Source organism: Ptiloglossa arizonensis, chromosome 2 (assembly GCF_051014685.1).
Source record: "Ptiloglossa arizonensis isolate GNS036 chromosome 2, iyPtiAriz1_principal, whole genome shotgun sequence".
In the NCBI taxonomy this organism is placed as follows: Eukaryota; Metazoa; Arthropoda; class Insecta; order Hymenoptera; family Colletidae; genus Ptiloglossa; species Ptiloglossa arizonensis.
In genome coordinates this window covers 32,077,734-32,098,095 of record NC_135049.1, presented here as the reverse complement: position 1 = coordinate 32,098,095, position 20,362 = coordinate 32,077,734, and the positions used below count along the sequence as shown (strand labels likewise).

General features: G+C 49.1%; 2 protein-coding genes across 5 annotated transcripts in view; one reads left to right on the top strand and one right to left on the bottom strand.

The window, feature by feature from the left end:
- LOC143143605 (uncharacterized) overlaps nt 1-20,330 on the bottom strand; it is an 85,318-nt gene extending 64,988 nt beyond the window's left edge. The window contains exons 1-3 of one of the 2 annotated variants that reach the window (XM_076305025.1): nt 18,700-20,330; nt 15,126-18,178; nt 5,389-5,434 (exon numbers count right to left, since the gene is read on the bottom strand). The gene's annotated coding sequence lies outside the window, so the exon portion shown is untranslated. Of the gene's footprint in view, nt 1-5,388; nt 5,435-15,125; nt 18,179-18,699 lie in introns of those variants that run through there. The other variant, XM_076305026.1, reaches the window with a different exon arrangement.
- On the top strand, nt 18,793-20,330 carry Pex2 (peroxisomal biogenesis factor 2). Of its 3 annotated transcripts, none has more exons than XM_076305023.1 (2): nt 18,793-19,055; nt 19,290-20,330. In XM_076305023.1, exon 2 carries the CDS (start codon nt 19,303-19,305, stop codon nt 20,191-20,193), a length of 891 nt encoding a protein of 296 aa, XP_076161138.1. In that variant the 5' UTR covers nt 18,793-19,055; nt 19,290-19,302; the 3' UTR covers nt 20,194-20,330. The 3 variants fall into 3 exon arrangements, with proteins under 3 accessions (XP_076161138.1, XP_076161135.1, XP_076161136.1); XM_076305020.1 differs by having other exon boundaries at nt 18,795-19,101; XM_076305021.1 differs by having other exon boundaries at nt 18,798-19,051.
- Nucleotides 20,331-20,362: the final 32 nt, after the last annotated feature.

The following is a 20,362-nucleotide window of genomic DNA, read 5'->3' as shown; positions in this document are numbered from 1 at the left end:
CGAATTGAATTGGTTACAAGCGGGGAACACCGCGCACCCAAAACCACCGCAACTCCAATTTGCGCGCGTTCGTTAGAATGCTTCGTGGACGTTTATTAGGACTACCTGCCGGTTATTATAGGCGAGAACGCCGACAGTACTTCCAAATACCGTTTCGACGGAGATTCTGTTTATTATCGCGACTGCATACCGTTGCTAACGATCCCTGACGTCGACACGCGTTATTCTGCGAGTTTCAGGGAACGCCAGGGCATTCCTTGTGCCTCCTTTGGTCGAGCTCGGCATATGCCAGCTCTTCCACGTTTTCTATTTGTTCGCCTCTAAGTGTTACCGATCCAACCGCGGACCAGAATCGACATTCTCGCGTACGCTTCGGAAGAGCTTTCGAAATCTTCGTCGCGGATGGTCGAACAAATAGAGACGGCTTTTCTCGATGAAACGTTTCGAGATCCGCGTGTATCCGATTTCTCGTACTCCCTACTCGCAATCGTACGTAGCGAGGTACAAAGGAACGGCTGACGGACGATTGTCCTGGCAAGAAACGCGCGTCGATGACGCTTGGAGAGCAGTGGGCAAAGATCCATACCGCGAAGAAGAAACCCGCCGTGCTCGATATCGCTTTTCGCGAATATTCGGCACCGTGATGAATCGAACGTGTTTCGTTGATTTAAGAACAGAGAAAGATATCGTATTCCAGAAATTTCCTCGACTCACCGCAAAGGTGGAATCGTGTCTTGTCTCGATTCACTCGAAGGTGACGTAATTTTGTTCTCCGACCAATCGGTGAAATTACCGCGGTAGATAACCGTTGTCTAATCTCGGAACGACGTTTCAACCCCTTCGCTTCGAACCCCAAACCACTGCGACCGAAAACCCGCGACCATACCCGTGCCGGACCGCGCTGGACTAACAATAAGAAGCTTACCGTGTTACACGCCCGAGGGAAACCCGAGTCCGGTCGGGCTCAATTTATGCTACATTTACAGAGCGAGAACCTCCGCTTCTGTCCACCCCCGATTTTCCAACCGGAATTAAAACGAATGTCTGCGCCGTCTCGAGTACATCCAGCGGTTGCAATCGTTCCGACGTCGGTCTCGTGGATGGACGAAATCCGTCGCGATAAAACGAAGGGATTAACGTCGAGCGAACGTTTCGTTCAAAGATCTACCAAGGTAATTTATAGACTCTACCGCGCGAGCCGAAGATTTCTTGTCTTCGGAATTCTCATTTCTCGCGCTGGTTACAAAGTTTCGTATTTTATGAAACGTTCCACCGTACCCGTCGTGTGACAGTCTATCTTGTAACCATCGGAGGGTCGGTGGCGAGTTATTTGCGATTCAAGTCATGCATCGCGCGCTTCATTAATTAATAAACACTCCCTCGGTGAGGCACGAACCCCAATTCTTACCCGTCTGCTTCCATCCCGCGTAGCAGTTGGTACTCGTTTGCAGTTAATTGTCACCGAAAAAGGTTTTAGTGAAATTTCGATAGACTCGTCAAAAGACGGTGGACAAGCGAGCAAACTGTTTGATCGAAAAACGTCCAAAAGTAACTACCGTGAAACGAAACAGTCGGGAGCGTGGAACGGAGAGATCGAAAGCTACGGGAGATTATACCGATCGATAGCGACTTGCCAATTATTTCATAAATTGGAACGAAACGCGTCGTATCGAACGTTTGTTCGATCATCGCGTCGATCTAATCTCGATCGATCGATTTCGTTGTCCCCTATTGAAATACCGTATAGACGTTAATTTCCATCGTTTCGAAACATTCCTTCGACGCGTGTCAAATCTGACGTTAAATCGGTTGGGCGTTAATAGGAAATATTGTTTTCCAGCCAGATCGTGTGCGTGCGAAATCTAGGGAATTTCGAAGGATAACGAATCGTCGCGTTAATTACTTCGTGCATGCCTTGCCCGTCGATTCGAAAGCTCGGCGCACGGTGGATTAACGTTACATTTATCAAAGTAATTCGTAACGATTCTAATTGGTCCGTATCGACAATTTTTCCGACTTTTTCAAAACGCGGTAAATTGTCTCTCCCACGTATACGAGACGTGTTCGAACGATTTTCTATTTCAACATACATCTCCCCTACGATAAGGAAACAGAAGGTAATCGAAGACTATTGTTTCAACCCGTCTCGATATTATACTATCGCGCGGTCCTCCGTTTTCCTACCGTGAACAGTGAATAGTCACGGACAGACGACTCGCGTTATCGAGAAAGAAAATCACCATTTACTCTAAAAGGATTGATCAGCGAGACTACATCGAGTAACAAAAAATGTTATTCGGTTTAGCGAGTTTTACGAGCCTGCAAAGTTTTGAACAACCTTTCAAAAACACTCTGTACAAGGAAACGATAGCGATCGTTGTTGATAAAGGAAAGCAGACGATGGAAAGAAGCCGCGGACAAGGAACAAGGGAGAAGGAAGAAAAGAAACTCGAGGGAATCGGCGGCCCGAGAGAGGAAGTCGGGAGTAGGGGTTGAAATCGATAAAGCAAGATGGCGGCATACAGTACCGCAGAGTACCGCAGCCTAGCTACCACGAGATTATCCTCGGCTGCTACTCCTACCTACCTACCTACCTACCTACCTACCTACCTTCCTACCAACCTACCTACCTACCAGCCTACCTACCTACCTACCTACCAGCCTACCTACCTACCTACCTACCAGCCTACCTACCATCTACCGACCTACCTACCAACCTACTACTCATCCAGCTACCTACCAACCCACCTATCTATCCAGCAACCTACCAACCTACCTAGCCACCAGTTATGGATGTACGCCATTGGTATCGGTGTAATCACGAAACTAGTCGTACCGTGGCTATGCATTTATACCCTTGCAACGCATAGACACGTGGCCGCAATTACACGGGACGCGTACCATTCACCGTGCCATTGTCAGCCCATCCGACAGTGATCGAGCCACGGTTGCGATCGGACCAGCCCGAAAGACATATCTTTGTACCAATATCCGAGTTACGTTGTGCGAGCAGCGTGTCGCGAACGAGTCTCCAATCGCTTCTATTTCACCGTCTAATCTCGTTTACGCAGAGTCGGAGGATTCGTCGAAACGTGCATACGTCGTTCTATAACGTTCGCTCGGGCCAATAGTCGTTACGGACAATTGACTTGGCGTTGAATTTGTTTTCGACCGTTGGCCGATCGTCGTGGAAAGATTTGTAATTGCCAACATCAAAGGGATGTTTAAAACGAGACAATCGAGGACCGAGACGCGTAATTTTCGAGCAGATTCATCGGCACGCCTGTCTGGACGTCACTGGACGGATCGGCTCGCTGTAAATGATCCATTCGTCTCTCTTTCGTCTCTTCTCGTCGTTCGGAGACCCGTGCCGATGGATTACCTTTTCGAAAGTCCACGTTCGCTCATCGTGAACAGTCCACTGTGCGTAACTGCGCCTCGTTCGCATCTTCTCCTCTGCACCCCCATTTCTTGCACGCGCTCGGAAGCGACGACCGCTTTCAAGGACTTCGTATCGATTCGCGGTGCCTTCGATTTCGGCGATTCGGAACCAAATCGAGCTCTCTTAGCCGCGGTGGAGCGTTAATCGTCGGGCGGTGAATCCGAATCATCTTCGACTCGGGTCTCGAAGCCCAATTAGATTCGAAATTACATCCGAAACGTACCGTGGAACGAGAGGCTTTGGTACGGATCGAGAGCGAGCCAGTTTCGATGTCCGACCGTAACCTAAACCGCTTTCCTCTCGTCCGGAAAATAAATCGGGAATATCTTGGAAAACGGGACGAGAGCTTCGAAAAGTGGATCGGTACGCGACAAAAGTTGACACGATTCTTCAACGATTTTCGTCGTTACCGCTCTCGTATTCCCGTTCCCCGTTACGAAGAATTTTTACGACCAAAACCGTGTAATTATCTTCCCGGAGGAAGCCGAGCGAAGGAATACGTGAAAAGGATAACGAGACGATTAAACAGCCGCTTCTGTTGGTCGAAGGTAAAGCTCAAAAGTCGCTGACATTTCCCGGCGGGAATAACCGTTACTTCTCGCAGAACGATTGTACTCGGTCACGCGATGAAACGCGGATATTAAAGCCGAACTGCTTTTCTCTCCTTTGATAAAATATTTACCGCCCCGTTCCCGAGATTGTTCGCGAAAGGAGCGCGCGTAGGGAACCGAACGAACGTCACCTCCGTGACGGAGACACGGTCCGCGATTGGAAATCGAAGGATTTTTCGCGAAAATGGAATATGCACCGTCTTTAAACGGGTCACGAACCACTTTGAAAAATAATTCTCCCCCTAGCGGGTACACGCCGAGTGTGCAAAGGATGATGTCCGGAGCGGGAAAAGCGTGGGATGCGACACGCGAAGGTCGCAGAGCCCGAAAATCCATAACCATCCCCATTACGTTTACAACACCGAGTGTTGCGCTTGCGCGACTCGACCTCGCTATCAAAGAAAGCCCAGCTAATGGTCCATCCTCGTTACGATACATTTTGCCACGATTAGCCGGAACACCCTTCGTTCGCATGCGCCTCACGCGGAAACGCGGCAACCAATTTTCTTCGAACCTCGACCACGGTCTCGTCTTCGCTCCATTTTTATCACCGAGCGTCCATTTTGGTTCGATATTTCTCGCCAACGATCGAATCGTTACTTCCGCCGAACGAACGAGTCGCGAATACTTTACGGACGAACGAAAAAAAAAAAAAAAAAGAGAGAAAACAATCGACGAGAATTACAGCGCGACAAACGATGCAAAACCGGGAAGTCAACGAGGAAGAAAATACGATTGACCGTCGCACCAATTGTTTGTCCCGCTCGAGCCACAAAGCGCTTTGATTTTTATCGAGTCTCGGATGAGCTGCATTAATTAGACGACGAGCGACGTTACTACGAGCCCGCGTTTTAATTAATCACGATGGCGCGTTTGCTTTACAGTGCCGCGTAGCTTCCGACAGCCGCCCGTGTAATTTGATTGTAAACTTCTTCGTGCTCGAGAAGCGAACAAAATTATAACGTTGATTAGCTACGGATGGGAGATGAATATTCCAACCTTGAAGCAACAGCGAACTTGGACCGAGCTTCGATCGAACGCGTTTAAAAATCAACGATCGCTCGAGCATCGTCGCGGGAAGCCTTAATTGCCCGCGATCTCCAAGTATTCGCTGTTCCCGGTCGATTCTCCGAGGTAACTTCTTTCCAACACGGAAATTAATTATTTGCGCGGAGTAACCGAGCCGAGGAAACTTCGACGCACGGTGTATTCGTAACTCCGCTAAATCGAACGGTCGATCGCGTTTACGCGATTCTCACCGGATAATACGGCGCGGCTTAACGAACCAACGATTTCCCGAGATTAAAAAAAAAAAGGGGGTTACGAGCCACTCACCGATTCAGGAAGCCACGAACAGTGCCATGTCCCTCGCCGGTGATCTCTGCAATGAAAAAGTCAAGGCGAAACAATATAATTAACGAGACACTCGAGACGAACGAGCGCTGGAATCATATAATTGTGGGCGCGGGTTAGGAGAAAAAAGGGGAAGGGGGATGCTTTGGTTTCTCTATGGGAAAAAAAAAAAATATACGAAGAAGGGTACTCCGGACCGTCATCGCCCTTCCATCGAGTAGACGTATATCGAGCGAAGACTCCCGTTTGTTTCCTGACTGGCAGGATTTACCCCGAGTTCCAACCCCCCGTACCGTCTCCCCAACGGTGCATCCCCACAGAGACAGGGGATGTTGTTTTCGTGAGCGCGGTTTTCTTCGGTCGTTACAGGGGGTTCCGACGAGCTACTCCATGGGGAGACAAGTGGTTCGAGAGAGTCCTTTCCACGTATAGTCTCGGCGGTGCCCTTCTGCGATGTCGTCCCGATGCATCCTCTAATTGAAACAGACATCCCATCCCCCGAGTCGAGCTTCGACGTGCCAAACGCACCGAAGACGCCTCCTACGGGATCTCGATCGATCGCCAATTCGAAACGGACAATACTTCGAGATAAACGTCGAAACCTCCAGCAACGGTACCGATCGAACGGGTCAACATCGACGCGATAACTCCCGCCTTCGAAGCGTCAATTTTTACACCGGCTTATAAACGACCGGATCGGCCCTACCGGTTCGAGTCACGCAAACTTCGATCCACGTTCTCCGAACCCGGAACCCGAAGGTGCAAAGAGTCGAAGAACACGAGACCCCGCGTCCCGGATATCACCTTTAAGACGTCACCCAGGGCGTAGGTATAGATTCAGCGGGTAAACGACGGCGGTGGCGTTCCGATAAGACGACGCGATTAAAGGAGGCTGTCACCGGGGATGATTTCCTCCGTGCTTCCCGACGAGTTAATTATCCAGCGCCTCGAGATCGAAACCTCGCGATACCGGCTCGTACGTGCGAAAACGTAAATCGAATTTTCATCGCTGTGCAAAGATCCGAAGACCGCGACGTTCTCGTGTATCCTACGCGATCGCGAATCGACGAATCGCGGGGTTTCGATCCGAGGAGAGGCAGCGCGACGGGTTCGAGAAAAGAAACGCACCCTTTCGAACCGAGTTATCCGGTCCACGATAATTATTTAGATTGGCGCGCGTCAAGGGCCCTCTCGTTACTCAGCGAGCGCGAGCTCACCGGCTCGCGTCTTTGGGCGCGCGCACACTCGCTCGTAGCGATTCTCCGTCGTCGAAAGGGGCGAGAAACAGCGGCGAGTCGGTCTCCTCTCTCGCGAACGTTACGACGCGTAGACCGACAAAGTAAAGTGTACCGGAAGACAATTCCGCGGGCCAGTTTCGTCGCCAGCAGCGCGCGACGAAAGAACGGTTCACACCCGAGGCCCGTTCCAGAAATCCATCCGAAGCCTCGACGTTTTTCGGAAACTAGCAACCCTTGTCGCGTTCCGTGGTTTTTCCGCATCGCGTCGATGGAATCCGGACCGGCAAAAAGTAAACGCGTTTCGCGCGCGAGTCAACGCCCTCTTTTTTTTTCCCCGTCGATCTCGAGAGAGACAACGTCATGAGGACGAACAACGAAGATCGATTGCGCGCAAGGGCCTATCCGTAAGCGAAAATTCAGATCGCGGGGCTGAATTTGCATGCAATTGTAGCGCGACACGGAAAAAGGATAACGACGAAGCCGCAACAAAAGTCCCGTGGAAACCGAGGCTCGTGATTACTCGCTGAAAAAACACCGCGCAACCGATATCACCGAGGGACACCGGACATTTAAATACAAAGTTCGTAAACAGGCTGCGAAACGGTTTCCTCTCCTCGAGAAGTGTGTTTACGCTCTTCGAAATCGTCGAGTCGGATGGGAGCGACCGAACGTATCGAACCACCGTGAAATAAAATCAGAAACCGATGCTGAGAGGATGAAAGTAGCGGCAAGAGGTAACGTTCGAATCGTGGACGTGTCGTCCAAAATCGAACCAACTCGCGACCATACGAGAAACTTTTACCAAGAATCGTGTAGATTTCTCCCGCGTAAATTAAAATCGTCGTCGATATCCGTCTCGGTGGTTGGCCTTGCTCGAAGAGGAAGGATTTCTCGATGGGTCACCGCTCCGGACCGATGTAACCGGGCAGTCCGGTTTCCTTTTCTCGGAAGTTGGACCGAAAAGTTTGAAAAACGCTGCGATAGTTAGCGCAATGGACAAATGAGAAGAACATCAGGGATTGGCGAGCTCGGGCGAGGGAAAACCGAGAACGAAAAATCTCCGAGGGCGTCTTTGGCGATAAAAGCAAAGAGTCGAGAGTTGACTCTCTTTACCTTGGACTTTGACGTCCGTCCAGCTTCACGGACTTTTATGGATCGTGTTTGATCCCGTGTTCGGGACGGTTTACACGGCCAATCGGAAGTAGGTTGCGAATTCGGAACGACAGATGCAGCAGCGATTCGAACAATCGCGCGACGTATGGCTCGGTAAACGACACTCTGCCGGAGGGAGGGGAAGCGTAAGGGGTGAAAGAGAGGCGAAAGGAAACAGCGGTTAATTTCCTGTCCGAGAACCCGAGTAAACCCGGCTCGGTGAAGCGGCAAAAAAGGATCGACGATGATAAAATTGACGCGATTACCGGGATATCGGGAAGAAAGATCGGTACCGCTTCCCTCGGCACGGGGTATCGATTACCAAGCGTCGAGATCTCGTCGAAAGCGTCGAAAGCGTCGCAACCAAGGCTCGCGCTTCGATTATACCGAAGGGGACCCGTTTCCGCGAAGGTTCGATTAAATTTTAATGAGAACACCTACGCCGATCGGGGAACCGAGGCAAGTAAATAAAAGTTTTGCGTTTTTCCGAGAAAAACTCGCGGAGAAGGTTCGCGCGACGCGGCGCGGCGTATCGTTGAAGTTTTCCCGCACGATACCAACACGCGTCGAGAATTTTCAATGGGACGTGGTTCGCGTATTAGCAATTCCGATCACACGGTTGCACCGAGCAACGCGAGCTCGCTTCGTAAACCGACAAATTTCGCTGAACAGGTCCCTCGTATGAATAATAATAAAACCTCGAAGAAAGATGTCGTTTGCAACCTGTCAGGCCACGAAACGCGGGGACGGTGCTTGTTGTGGCTCGCGAGCGACTAAGAGACAAAAGGAATCCTCCCGCGCGAACGCTTCGGAACTTTCCTGCCACGGTGTCCCCTCGCGATGACTTACGGACCAACTTTCGCGCTCAACGCCTACAAATTGCATCGGCCCGATCTTTTATCGCGATACTCCCACCTGTATCCGTTGTTCGCGGGTTCGAGTCATCGAACGGGTTTCGACGTTTCTCGCAACGCGCGAAAACGCGATCGGTGAAGTTCGAAGCTCGGAGGACGTATCCCGTAGAAACACCGGAGTGGAAAATATAGAAAGAAACGCGAAATCTCTCGAAGGTAGCGAGCGTGAAATTTTTATGGGAATCGTGGTCGGAATCTCGAAGCGGTAACGCGACAAAGTGTGGACCGTGCCAGCTACTGGCAAATTTAATACGCGAAACTCGACGGTACGTAGGTACGTAGGTCTCGACACTCTCCCACTCCCACAGAGATTTCTTCGGGATTTTGCAACAAGTTTCGCGGCACGCGTAACTGAAAAAACTTCCCCGATTAGTCTCTCCCTTAATTTATCGCGGCCACGTTACTCCCAAGTTACTCCGCCGAGCGGAGAAAAGTCCATTCGAACGCGGCCGTTGTTCGTCGCTGATGCGATTCGTTCCGGTGCACATTTTTCTTCGAAAGGAATTCACGGTCCGTAAGGTCGAAATAATTCCCGGTCGAGTCGACGATCCTCGACCCGAATCGTTCCAACGAAAACGCCACGGATGCGCGAGCAAGTTCGAGAACGTCGAATCGATAAACAAGCTCGAGTCGTGTCTCGCGATAATTTAACGAGCACCGAAACGTTATTTGCATTCTATTTCGGCCAAGTGCAAATTACTACGACCGAACTCGCGCAAGCTCCCACTGTTTACCGAGCGCGAGGGAAAAGTTTAATTAGACATTCTGGCTGGCCCCGAACTCTTCCGCCGGAGGCAATAATGCGCAATGGTCGGTGCCGGTGTTCGCAATAAAGATTCCCAAAGAGACACGAGCCCGCTCGCGCGCTTGCGCTCCCACTCGTACTCGCGCTCGCGCCACCATTGAAAACTAGAATCAACCTTCGGAGCCGAAACTACGATGGAGATTAAATTTCCTCGAGATCTATCGCTCGAATAACTGCACGGCAATGATTATAGTCTTTTGGCAAGAATATCGTGGACGTTGTCTCTCCCGTTAGCCGTATCCTCGTCTCGGTATCGCGGGCTCCACCGTTCTCGTTCTTCCCTTTCTTCCCCGGTTTCTTTCGAGCGCGCATAAATCTCCATCTCCGGGACGGAACTTGATTCAATGGGCAAGGTGGGCAGGAAAAACGTGATAGGCTAGTCGGGTGTCAATTAGCCCGGATACCGGGATGGTTCGCGATTTTCGAATTTTGGCCGGTGGTTTTCCCTCTTCGCGCTTCCTTGTCGTTCGCGATATTCGAAACCGGCGGGCGCGTAATTGACGTCGAGCGAGTCATCGTTTTCGCCGCAACGATGAAACATCGAGGAAACGTTAACGCGGACCTACAGAAATGTTGCAAGATCCTGTATACGGGCATTATTCGTGCGCGTATAACGGCCGGAGCAACCCCCGTTGAACGGATCGAATTATCAGAACGATGCCGAAACGTCGACCGGGAAGACGCGAGCGAACGAGCGAACGCGATCGTCTGGAAGTATTTAATTTCCGGCGGAAGTCGAAGACCGATCGTGGAAAAAAGAAAGCGCGGTCGTAGGACCCCGCGAAACGCGACAAAAAATTCTACGGTGGTTGATCGAACGCGACGTCTGCGAGGTAACTCGTCGTCGAAGCTGCGAACGACGCCCGAACGAAAAAGGTTTCGAGGTAACTGCGCGCGTGGCTCTCGCCCTCGGCGAGGGTCGTTTGAAATTTAACCACGGCTCGCGGCGAACGCGACCGTACGAAACCCAACGGAGGGCGATCCATTTTCGATAAAAATTCGCGTTGTTTCGATGAAGAAAAAAAATTAAAAAAAAAAAAAATAAACCCCCCGATGGGAACGTCGCGCGCAAAGGGGCGCTGACCGATTCGCGTGCAATTTCGCGAACGGTGTGTACAGCGCGGCGATATCGCGATACAGTTCCGGTGAGAAGAAAGGGTGTCGGTCGTTGAAGAAAAATGTCCAACGGCGGGTCCTAAATGCGAATCGGTGGTGCTCGCGAGAACGGGCGCGCAACGCGTAGCGCTAGTTTCGAGAAGAGGGCAAAATAAGGGAAGACCGAAGGGGAAGCGAGAAGTTAAAAGACCGCGTGGTGCGCGAAGAGAGAAGAGGAGAGTACAGGAGAGAAAGCACAGCCGCGGATTCGTTGGCCGGACCGGAGGGTGAATACCGGTGGCAATAGCGAAGGTGGGTACGGAGGTGAAAGTAGCAGCGATAGCGGTAGCGGAGGGCCGAGCCGAAGGGTGAAGAAGGTGCCACGACCGAGAGAGCGAGAGGGTTCGGAACGGTGGATGACGTTCGTCGGGGGTGGAGAAGGAAGGGAAATCGCAGCGACGATCAATACTTCGCCACGCCTCGCGCCACCACCTACCCCGCCGGAGCGAAACTTGACTTTCCCGACCGTTTCGTCTCTCGGTCAACAATGAAACGACCGTCCTCGCGATAACTCACGGACGATAACCGTCCGTTACTTTTCCAACCGCGACCGGTCCCCGATCGGACGACTCGATCCCGCGAAAAACTACTCCTCTACCGTTTCGTCGTTACCCGACGACGACCGACCACCGACCACCGACCACCGAACGAACAAAACCCACGCGATCGATTCGACCAAACGATACCTTCCGCCGAGCAACCAGCGATCAATGCCTCGCTAATTCCGTCGCTCGTTACCGAAGCGAATGGAATTGCGTTTCGATAGTCGGCCGTACGCGATAAAACCTCAGGAAGCGGCTAGGTGTACACGTGACCCCGTTCCGCGGGGTCACACGATACGGAGTAACGCGAAAACGCGAGATGGCAGCACGCTACGGCCGAACAAAAACTTCGAGTATCGTTTACGCTTCCTACCTTTGATACCGTAACTCGGTTGCAAAAGTATCGGCGAGAAGTCAACAGCGCGTAAAATTGTTTAAAGAGCTTTTCCGGGAGTCGCGTTCCAAGTTGCAACGATACACGGTCGAAACCGCGATACCCGAAGCGTTGGCAAAGAAATTAATCCTCCGATGACTTTTTTTCTTTTTTTTTCCACCTCGGCGAGTGGTGCTCGACTTTTCAAGATTTTCGGTGAAGCACGCGAGCGTTTACTCGAATTCGCGGCGACGATGGCTCCGTATCGATGACTCGAGATGTCCGCGTTGCGGAACGGGTACCAGGTTCGCTCGTTTTCGCCGAACGAAACTGGAACCGAGGAACTGGGAACAATGGGAACGCGCGCGAACACTAGCCGAAGCGAACGGAAGAAATCGACTCGAATCGGCAAATCGCAGAGATCCCCGAGCGACGATATCCGCTAACGAGTAACAGGTGATCGATCGAGCGGCGTGCGCGATCGCGAAACCAATCGCGCGTTACCAGCCCGTTAACGCCGTTTAACGATAAGTCAGCCGACGGTCGGCGATCGTTTTACGGCCACGCGTTTCTGTTCCTCGCGGAGCAGTTCACGCGACGGAGGCGACAGACTCGAACTCGTAAATCAAAGACGCGAACACCGGATACGCGTTTAGGTAGGAGAAGACGAGGACCTGGATCTTTGGAGGTTCGGTCCGAGTAAACCGCTTTTGCGGATATCGACGATATCGGTAATATTTTTCTCGGTATTTATTTTCAAGAAACTTCGGTGATCGAAACGTACCGTTCGTATTCGCCCGAGAAGTTTTCCATATTTTCTCCGCGGACCGTACCGAAGATCGAGACGCGATGTTGCGTCAACGATCGTAAAAATAACCGATAACGAGAGAACCGTTACGGGGACCAATTTTTCCGCAGCTGCGGGTTAAATTCGCGGAAACGCGAGACGAGTTTAGGAGCACGAACGGCGTTGCTTCGAGTTACCGAACAATAGGAATAAATTTTCGAAGGTCGAAGGAATAGAAGAAGCGGACTCGCGATACCGGAGAGCAGAGCGCGAAAAGGTGGTCGATTGTCTCGCGGTCGACGGAGTGAATCGTTCCGAGGTAATTTGTACCGCGCAGACCGTCCATCGAGTTCGATTCGCGAAACCGGACAGCCGACCAAAACGGGAAATATTAATTAATCGTCCGGCCGGCCGCCGGCTCGGTCCCCCGATCGTGAACGCGCGCGAGGGTTTCGACGTCGCGACGAAACCGCTACCGATAAATAACCGAACGAGGCACGTTAACGCGACCGAAAGTCGCTCGCTCGCGACTCGAGAAACGCGCGTGGACGAGATTACGAGGAAATACGAAACGAAGTTTCGCGGCGGCGCGCGATCGCGAGGAGAAGAAGGTTCGTACGCCGCGCGGTGCGACACGTAACGGGAAACGGGGTACGGAGTCGGTGAGTTATCGAAACCCTAAATCGCATCGTAATACCGTACCGAGACGAGTTTCGCGGATAGCAGTCCCGGCGAACGGATATACGCGCGCCGATAAATAACGCTGAGGGTGAAAAGCGACAACGGTGAAAAGCTTGCACGAACGAGTCTTCCGCGTCAACGGCACCGCACGGCACGGCCCATAAATTAAGGTCGGAGCCAAGAGCGCGGCAAACGAGGAACCGAGATATCGGTGGATTGCAATCGATACGCGAATCGCGCTTCCTCGTTCGCGTTTCTTTCCTCTCCGTAGTCGCTCGAAAGGAACGAACAACCTGGGACAGAATCCGCGATCATTTTCGATACGCCGAGAGGAAAACACCGATAGCCACCGATTCGAATTCGGTGTTAATTCGGATAGAATATTTCATCGATCCGAGACGAATAAAATCGTTGAAAAATATTACCGGGGTTTAATACCAACGAATACGCACGAGGGGGTGACGAGTGCGCGACGCGACGCGACGCGACGAAACGAAGCCAGACACGTGCCGCGACTTTCGTCGCTAGAGCAATTCTCCCTTTCTCGCGACGTAAGCATCGTAAACGATCGGAGAGTACGTACACGGTCGTCGTAAGCTTCGTAAACAACCGTTCGACGCGAACGAACGATACGGGCGAAACGTTTCTTTGAAAAAAAAAGAAATTCGAGAAACGAAAGACGCGCGAATACTTTCTAAATAAAAGGCGCACGCGATTGCGAAGCCTTCGAACTTTACGACAGTCCGCTTCCAACTGGAAGAATCGAACTTTGCGTTTTTGCGTTCGACGGAATATATTTGCACGGTTCGAGCAAATATCTCTAGACCACCCTGTATAGTTCGCAGCGTGCCACGGCATCCATTGCCGCAAATTTTCCCCCTACGTTCGAGCACCGGTGCCCGACGAGAACCCTGCGATCGCGAACCACGCGAATGTTCCTCTCTCGCTCTCTCTCTTTCTCTCTCTGCTCCGAAATAACGACCCGGAGGGAAGGAACGCTTGTAAAAATACACGCCGCTACGAAATTTTTGCACGCCACGCCCAGTTTCCATTGAAACCGCGTACGCGGTGGACAGTGTTTGGAAATCGGTGTCCTTCGAGCTTCGAGAAGCAGGATTATTCGGACAATGACGAAGCTTCGGGGAAAAAATCGGTTCCTTCGACAAAAAAAAAAAAAGAAAAGGCGGACCGACCCATGGCTCTCGTACTCGTTCTCCGAAAAGGTGACACGTGCCGTTCGGTGACGCGCTGAGCAAAAAGAAATTCCGTATTTATTTTCGATCGAATACGCGAAACGTACGCGACACGCGCGACCCTGTCGATCGCGTACCGTTTGTAACGCGATGACAATGAAACGTTAAAAAGCGCGTCGATGAACACCTTCGAACGAAAATACGGAACGATACGGATCGCGATCCTGCGAAAGAGAAAAGTATCCGCGAACGATCTACGAGGACGGGAGAGAGGCGGAAAAAAAATTCGGAGAAGGTTGCGATCAGATTTTGCGGATCGACGACGACGACCAACGGAAAGGTTAACGACACGAGAAGGAAAATAGAAGGGCTTTCGATATCGATCGCGACCGGCGAAGATTGACGAGATACGCCGTAACGTAAATCGTTGCCGGTTAGTCCGCTGTCCGAAATAAAGAGACCCTTCCGGTGACGGATGAACGAGAGAAGCGATCGGTGGTCGCGAACAAGTGGCCGACACGAAAATAACGCGTGTAACGCGGTCGACTGGTAATGCGCTTTAAGGCAATGCGTGCTCGCGACGGGGACACCATAAGAGGTTATACGCGACGAATTAATTGGTTTTCTTCGGCGATCCGGGGGAGAGCGGGCAAAAACGATAAAAATTTGGAAAGAACGCGAGAGCCACCGACTCGTCGAACCTTTCCACCGAACGGAAGAAACGTGGGACAGGGAAACGAAGACGATAAGAGACAGCGTACAGCGAACGGACGGATCGGAGGTTAACCTGTCAGTTGGCGGATCGATGGTCCGAGAGGTCGTGGGCTCGCGTTTCACGGGAAAAAAAGACGGGGACATTATATAATTTGGAGTACTCACCTCGGGTGGTAGATGCGTGGCAGCCGAGCACGGTAGCGCGTATCGGCGACCGCGAATCGCCGACTTCACAGAGTTCACCGTCTGCCGCACCAAAAAGAACTTCAAAATTTATCACGAAAACATGATCGGAGAACTTTGATAGAACGGGTGAGAAAGGAGCCCACTGCCGAAGCACCAACACTCGATGACGTCATTCCACCAGCGGCAACATGGAGCCCGAAACGCGATAGGACGCGGGCTCGAGAGTCTCGAGTTCGGTCGCGCTCGCTCCGACAGCTGTCTCTCGAGCTAACCTCAAACCGCACGCTCGCTCGTTCGCTCGCTCGCTCGCTCGCTCGTATTCGCCACTACGCGAACTCTGCCGACCACGACTGACAACGATCGACACCCGTCCACCGACCGACTACTCTTTTCCTCTTGTTTGCTTCTCTCTGCGGCCCTGTGCGACTCTAATCCGCTCCTTTTTCCACGTGATTTCCGAGGGAACGCTAACAGAGGGCAGTCGCGCGCGCGCGCCCCGCGACTGCGATTCCTTCACTGCGGGAATCCCGATATTCGAAATCGAAGCTGCGTGTGCGATGCCTCCTCCGCTTCGTACACCGAGAGGCATTAATTCATTCCGCTTGAGGGGAATACGGCAAGACAAACACATCCCCTTCTCCTTCGCGAGAAGCTTCTAGTTGTCGCGTCGTTCGAACGCTAGATGGCGTTGCTACAACGGCGCGACGTTTATTTAAACGTAAACGTAATCGATTTATTTCGCGATATAATTCGATATTGATTCGGTGACTACGCGATATTACGATGTTAACGAGTCATTAACTATCGGACGAATAAAGCAAAAAACAAAAACCGCAGAGTCACTGTGCATCCGATCGCGTGATACAGCGACCTGAACCGTAGCGTTTAACATTGCATTGCGAAGAACGTTCTGTCAAAAATTCGAAATAATACGTATTTAAAAAATAGTAACAAAGACTCGATGTACGATTAACTTTGCGCGTAAATTAAACGTGTACGAAACTTTAAATATTTAAACGCGATGTAAGAATGTGTATACACCTCTAATGTATTTCGATTAATTAATTTCAACATCTTTTTTTACTTTCCTCTTTTCCTTTATGCGAATCTAAATTATGAGAGAAATAAAAAGATATTAGAACGAGGCTTGGAATATTTTAATTAAAATTACTAAAGTATTCCAACTTTGATCTGTTCTTACATCGTTGTTCTTCAAGGCTGCGATACTATCCTTAGATAAACACTCGGCAGTAACGGAAGACTTTTGTTATACAATATCTTCGAAAATTGTTGCTAAAAAGAATATAACGCTTATAAAAACAGTTGTTAGTCACAATTCGGACAAATTTTTTAAATCTTCGATATAATGAAAAATATAGACACAACAAAAGCTGCATACATTCAGGGGCTATTTTAGTTAATGCGCGTGACCGCTGGATGGCTACAGTTTTGTCAGATCTCAACTTGCAGGAGGACCGGTTACAGTGTTGCGAAATTAATATTTATTTTAAATAGTAACTTGTAACTAGAACATTTGTGAAGTGAAAAAACTTTTTCCGTCGTAAACATACATCAATGATGGCTACTTGCTGCATTTTGGTTTAGACTTTGTAATTTCAATGTGATCAATATTTTTTTATTCGATTCTACTTTTGCATATACGTTTATACTTCTACCTTACATATTTTATACATTGTGCGTTAACTACTAAGAACAAATTTTACTCGACTTTATTGTATTACGTTACCATTATTTTAATAAAATGCAGCTAAGTAACAATTGAGCGTTATTATTTAAACATTATGTTTCCTAAATCCATTACCTATGACCTATATATTATTTTCCTTTAAAGTTCTACAATTTCTTCTCTCGACATTTTAAAACCTCTGTGCGATTCCAACAAATTTTAAAAAATTTAGTATCCACCTTGGGCGCAAACAAGTTGGAAATTTTTCCTTGCAACGATTCTACAAGATTGTTCAGACCTCGAAAATCATGCTATTTAAATTTACACAATTTATGATTTGACATTATAGTTCTAGCCATTGTTTGAACGTAAACGATTCTTGTATCGTTTCACTGTACATTACGTCTGTGCACTGGTTAGTCCGATGTTAGCGATTTGCCTTCGTATAAACAAATTTGAGATACCTTCTAAGTCGTGTTTTCCCAATACAAACTGTTAAAAACCTAACAATTTGAAAAATTTATTCACGATTTTGATTCCTTCTCATGGAGAACACGACAAACGAGGAGATCTGCCAAGTTTGTTTACACTTTGAAGGCATTGTCTCGACGTTACATTGCCTTTCGTGCTAATCAAGGCAAGGAATTGCACTCTGTGTTAAATATATTTATCGTTTTATCGCAATTTATTGAAATAAGTCAACTATAGATACAAAGGAATACAACAAGAATGTTCTTAAAACACGATATTGTATAACCTTGCATAAATATTTGTCCGAATTAACGATCAATAGTCTAACGGTATCGTACATTGTATGTACTTTGTACAAATCGCAGTATACGAAATTTACAATTCATAATCTTATAATTGTGTAGTTATTGTATAAATCACATCTCTATTATCGATGACTGTATTTTACGATTCAATATTTGTAGCCTCTTTTAACAATTTACACGAAAAACTGTGAAATATTAATGCTTCAATCATGACATACGTTTAATCACTAATAATGTATTCCAGGAATTTTTAATATATGTAAAAATGTTAACTCCATGGATTCGTTGATACAACATTGTTATTTCATATCGACTCGAGTCACTGTACAGGTTATGTGTAGCGAATCCATTTTATAAGTGCACTTGTGTATAATCTATTAATCCTTAAGAAAGTGGGCAGTGAACGGTTCGCCATCTAGGGACGAATAGACCAAACTATATTCCCAAATGTATTTTGTAGTATAATTTGGAACTCGTGTCGTCATCTAGCGGCGAGGAAATGGAATTATTTCTCTACAAACTTGGGTACTTCGTTATGAGATGGCGCCATTAGGTCGTCTACATCTGTGCTGCGAAAATAATTTTAATATCGCAATAGTTACAATAATAATATTGGTATATTCTCGAGTATAGTAACATAAAATATTTATTGAATAATAATTCATAATTATTAGATATACGTCAAATTTCATATACATTTTAGAGCATTGTCATTTAGTCTTTTGTCACGCGTCTTTATATTATGTTTGCGATCGTGTAAAATCGTCTAAAACCTAAGAGTTTTCTAGCTAAAATCAATCCAATTCAAGTTTCACGGAGAGTTACATCACGCATTTATTTAAATAAAAATTAATATTGATCCATTTAAAAGCAATTGTAGGACTCGCGTCGTCATCTGGCGACAAAGAACTCGAACTATTTCTCTACAAACTTGGGCGTTTTGCCGTAGATGTCGTTACTGTCTCTACTATAGGAGTAGTTTTTCACGAGACAAAGTATAAAATACACGTTGCAGGCAATGCTTTTTCCTAAGAAGTAATACGTATTCGCTACTTCATAGCGGTTCGCGTGGACTGTTTTATCAGGTTACCTGTATCGAACGGTGGGATTAGCGATCCTGCGTTACAAACGACGCTAAGCTTCCACGGTCGCGCTGCTGTAGTTTACCACCATCTAGCGTATTGGTCGCGCAACACCGATAGCTCGTGCGAAACAGAAGGGGACGGTGTTTACCGTGCCGTATTCCCCTCAAACGGAACGAATCAAAGTCATCGAAGCCGAGTCTACCCGAGCGTCGAATCGCGTTGACTTCCTAACCTCGCTTCCTCGTACAGTGTTTGTTCGTTATCTCCAGATTCGAGGCCGATCGAAGACGCACCGGTCGTTCGACGTTCGTCGACGAATCGCGAACTGCGAATCGTGCGCAATCGACCTTCCAAAACGCAAGTACACGCGAGAAACGACATTCTTGTTTTTGCAACGAACGCGAAAGGTTAGAATATCGCGATGCTTACCGAAATGTGTAAAACGCGAGACAGAGACGAAACGCTGTTATTGAAACGAAATTGGATAACGTTCGATCGAAAGATAGATCGAGAGAGATACGGCATACGATTTCGAAACGCGACGTTCGATAAACTCGCCGAAAATCCGTCATTAAACGCGCATTGTTTCTTTCAGTGAACGGAAAGCGATGCCGGCGTCCCCTTACGTGTCGCGGATCAACCAGATCGACGCCGCGCAGCTGGACGAGGAAATCTACAAGGTGCTCAGGAATCAAGTGAAGAAGATCACGGATTATCAACCGGTGGAAAGGATCGATCGATGGCAGCCGGAGATCGACGCGCTTCTCAAGGCTTTCGTGTGGAGTTTCTCGTTGCGTACCGGGAAATCGACCTTCGGTCAGCAACTGCTCAATTTGCATTACGAGCGCCTTACCCGTGCAAAGTCCATTTGGTATTTGATTTTGACCGTCGGCCCGGGCTACGTTCGCGACAGGCTCTTGGACAGCGCGAGAATCGAAAAATTGACCACGATCTTCGATCGCGTCGCGTACCTCGTCAAGTTTCTCGAATTCGTAAATTTGTTGGTCTTCTTGCACCGCGGAACGCAACCGCGAATCGTGGAATATTTTCTCGGTATCGCGAGCCGTTCCACGACCACTCACAAGCCGAGAAACATCGGCTACTCGTACATGACCAGGGAACTCCTCTGGCACGGTTTGATGGAATTGTTCACCACCGGGTTGCCCATGATCAACTTCCATTACTTGAAACACGCGCTACGAAAGCTCGCATCGAGGAAAAAGCGCAGCGTCGCGTTGATATCGTTCCCGATCATGGATTCCACGACGAAATGCCCCTACTGCAACGACACTCCCATCATGCCTGCGCACGCAGGTTGCCGGCACGTCTTCTGTTATTACTGCCTCAAGGCCCACTTTACGGCGACGAACGAGTTTCAGTGCTCCGAATGCGGTGCCCAACTTTGCACGGAGAACATGAAAATGTACGAGGTGACGTCGAACACCAGCGACGAGACCGAACGAAAACTCGAATCGAGAGCGGACCTATCGCAGAAGTAACAAACTCGAGAAGAACGGGTTCGTTCGATACAATCGAGATTGGGTCCGAACGAGCTCGAATCGACCGCTGGCGGCAAAGCGCTACGCGTTCGAACCGCGGTGGAACGAGTCTACCGATTATGTACATATTCACGTGTTAATTGTATATATATATTTTTTTTATTAAAAA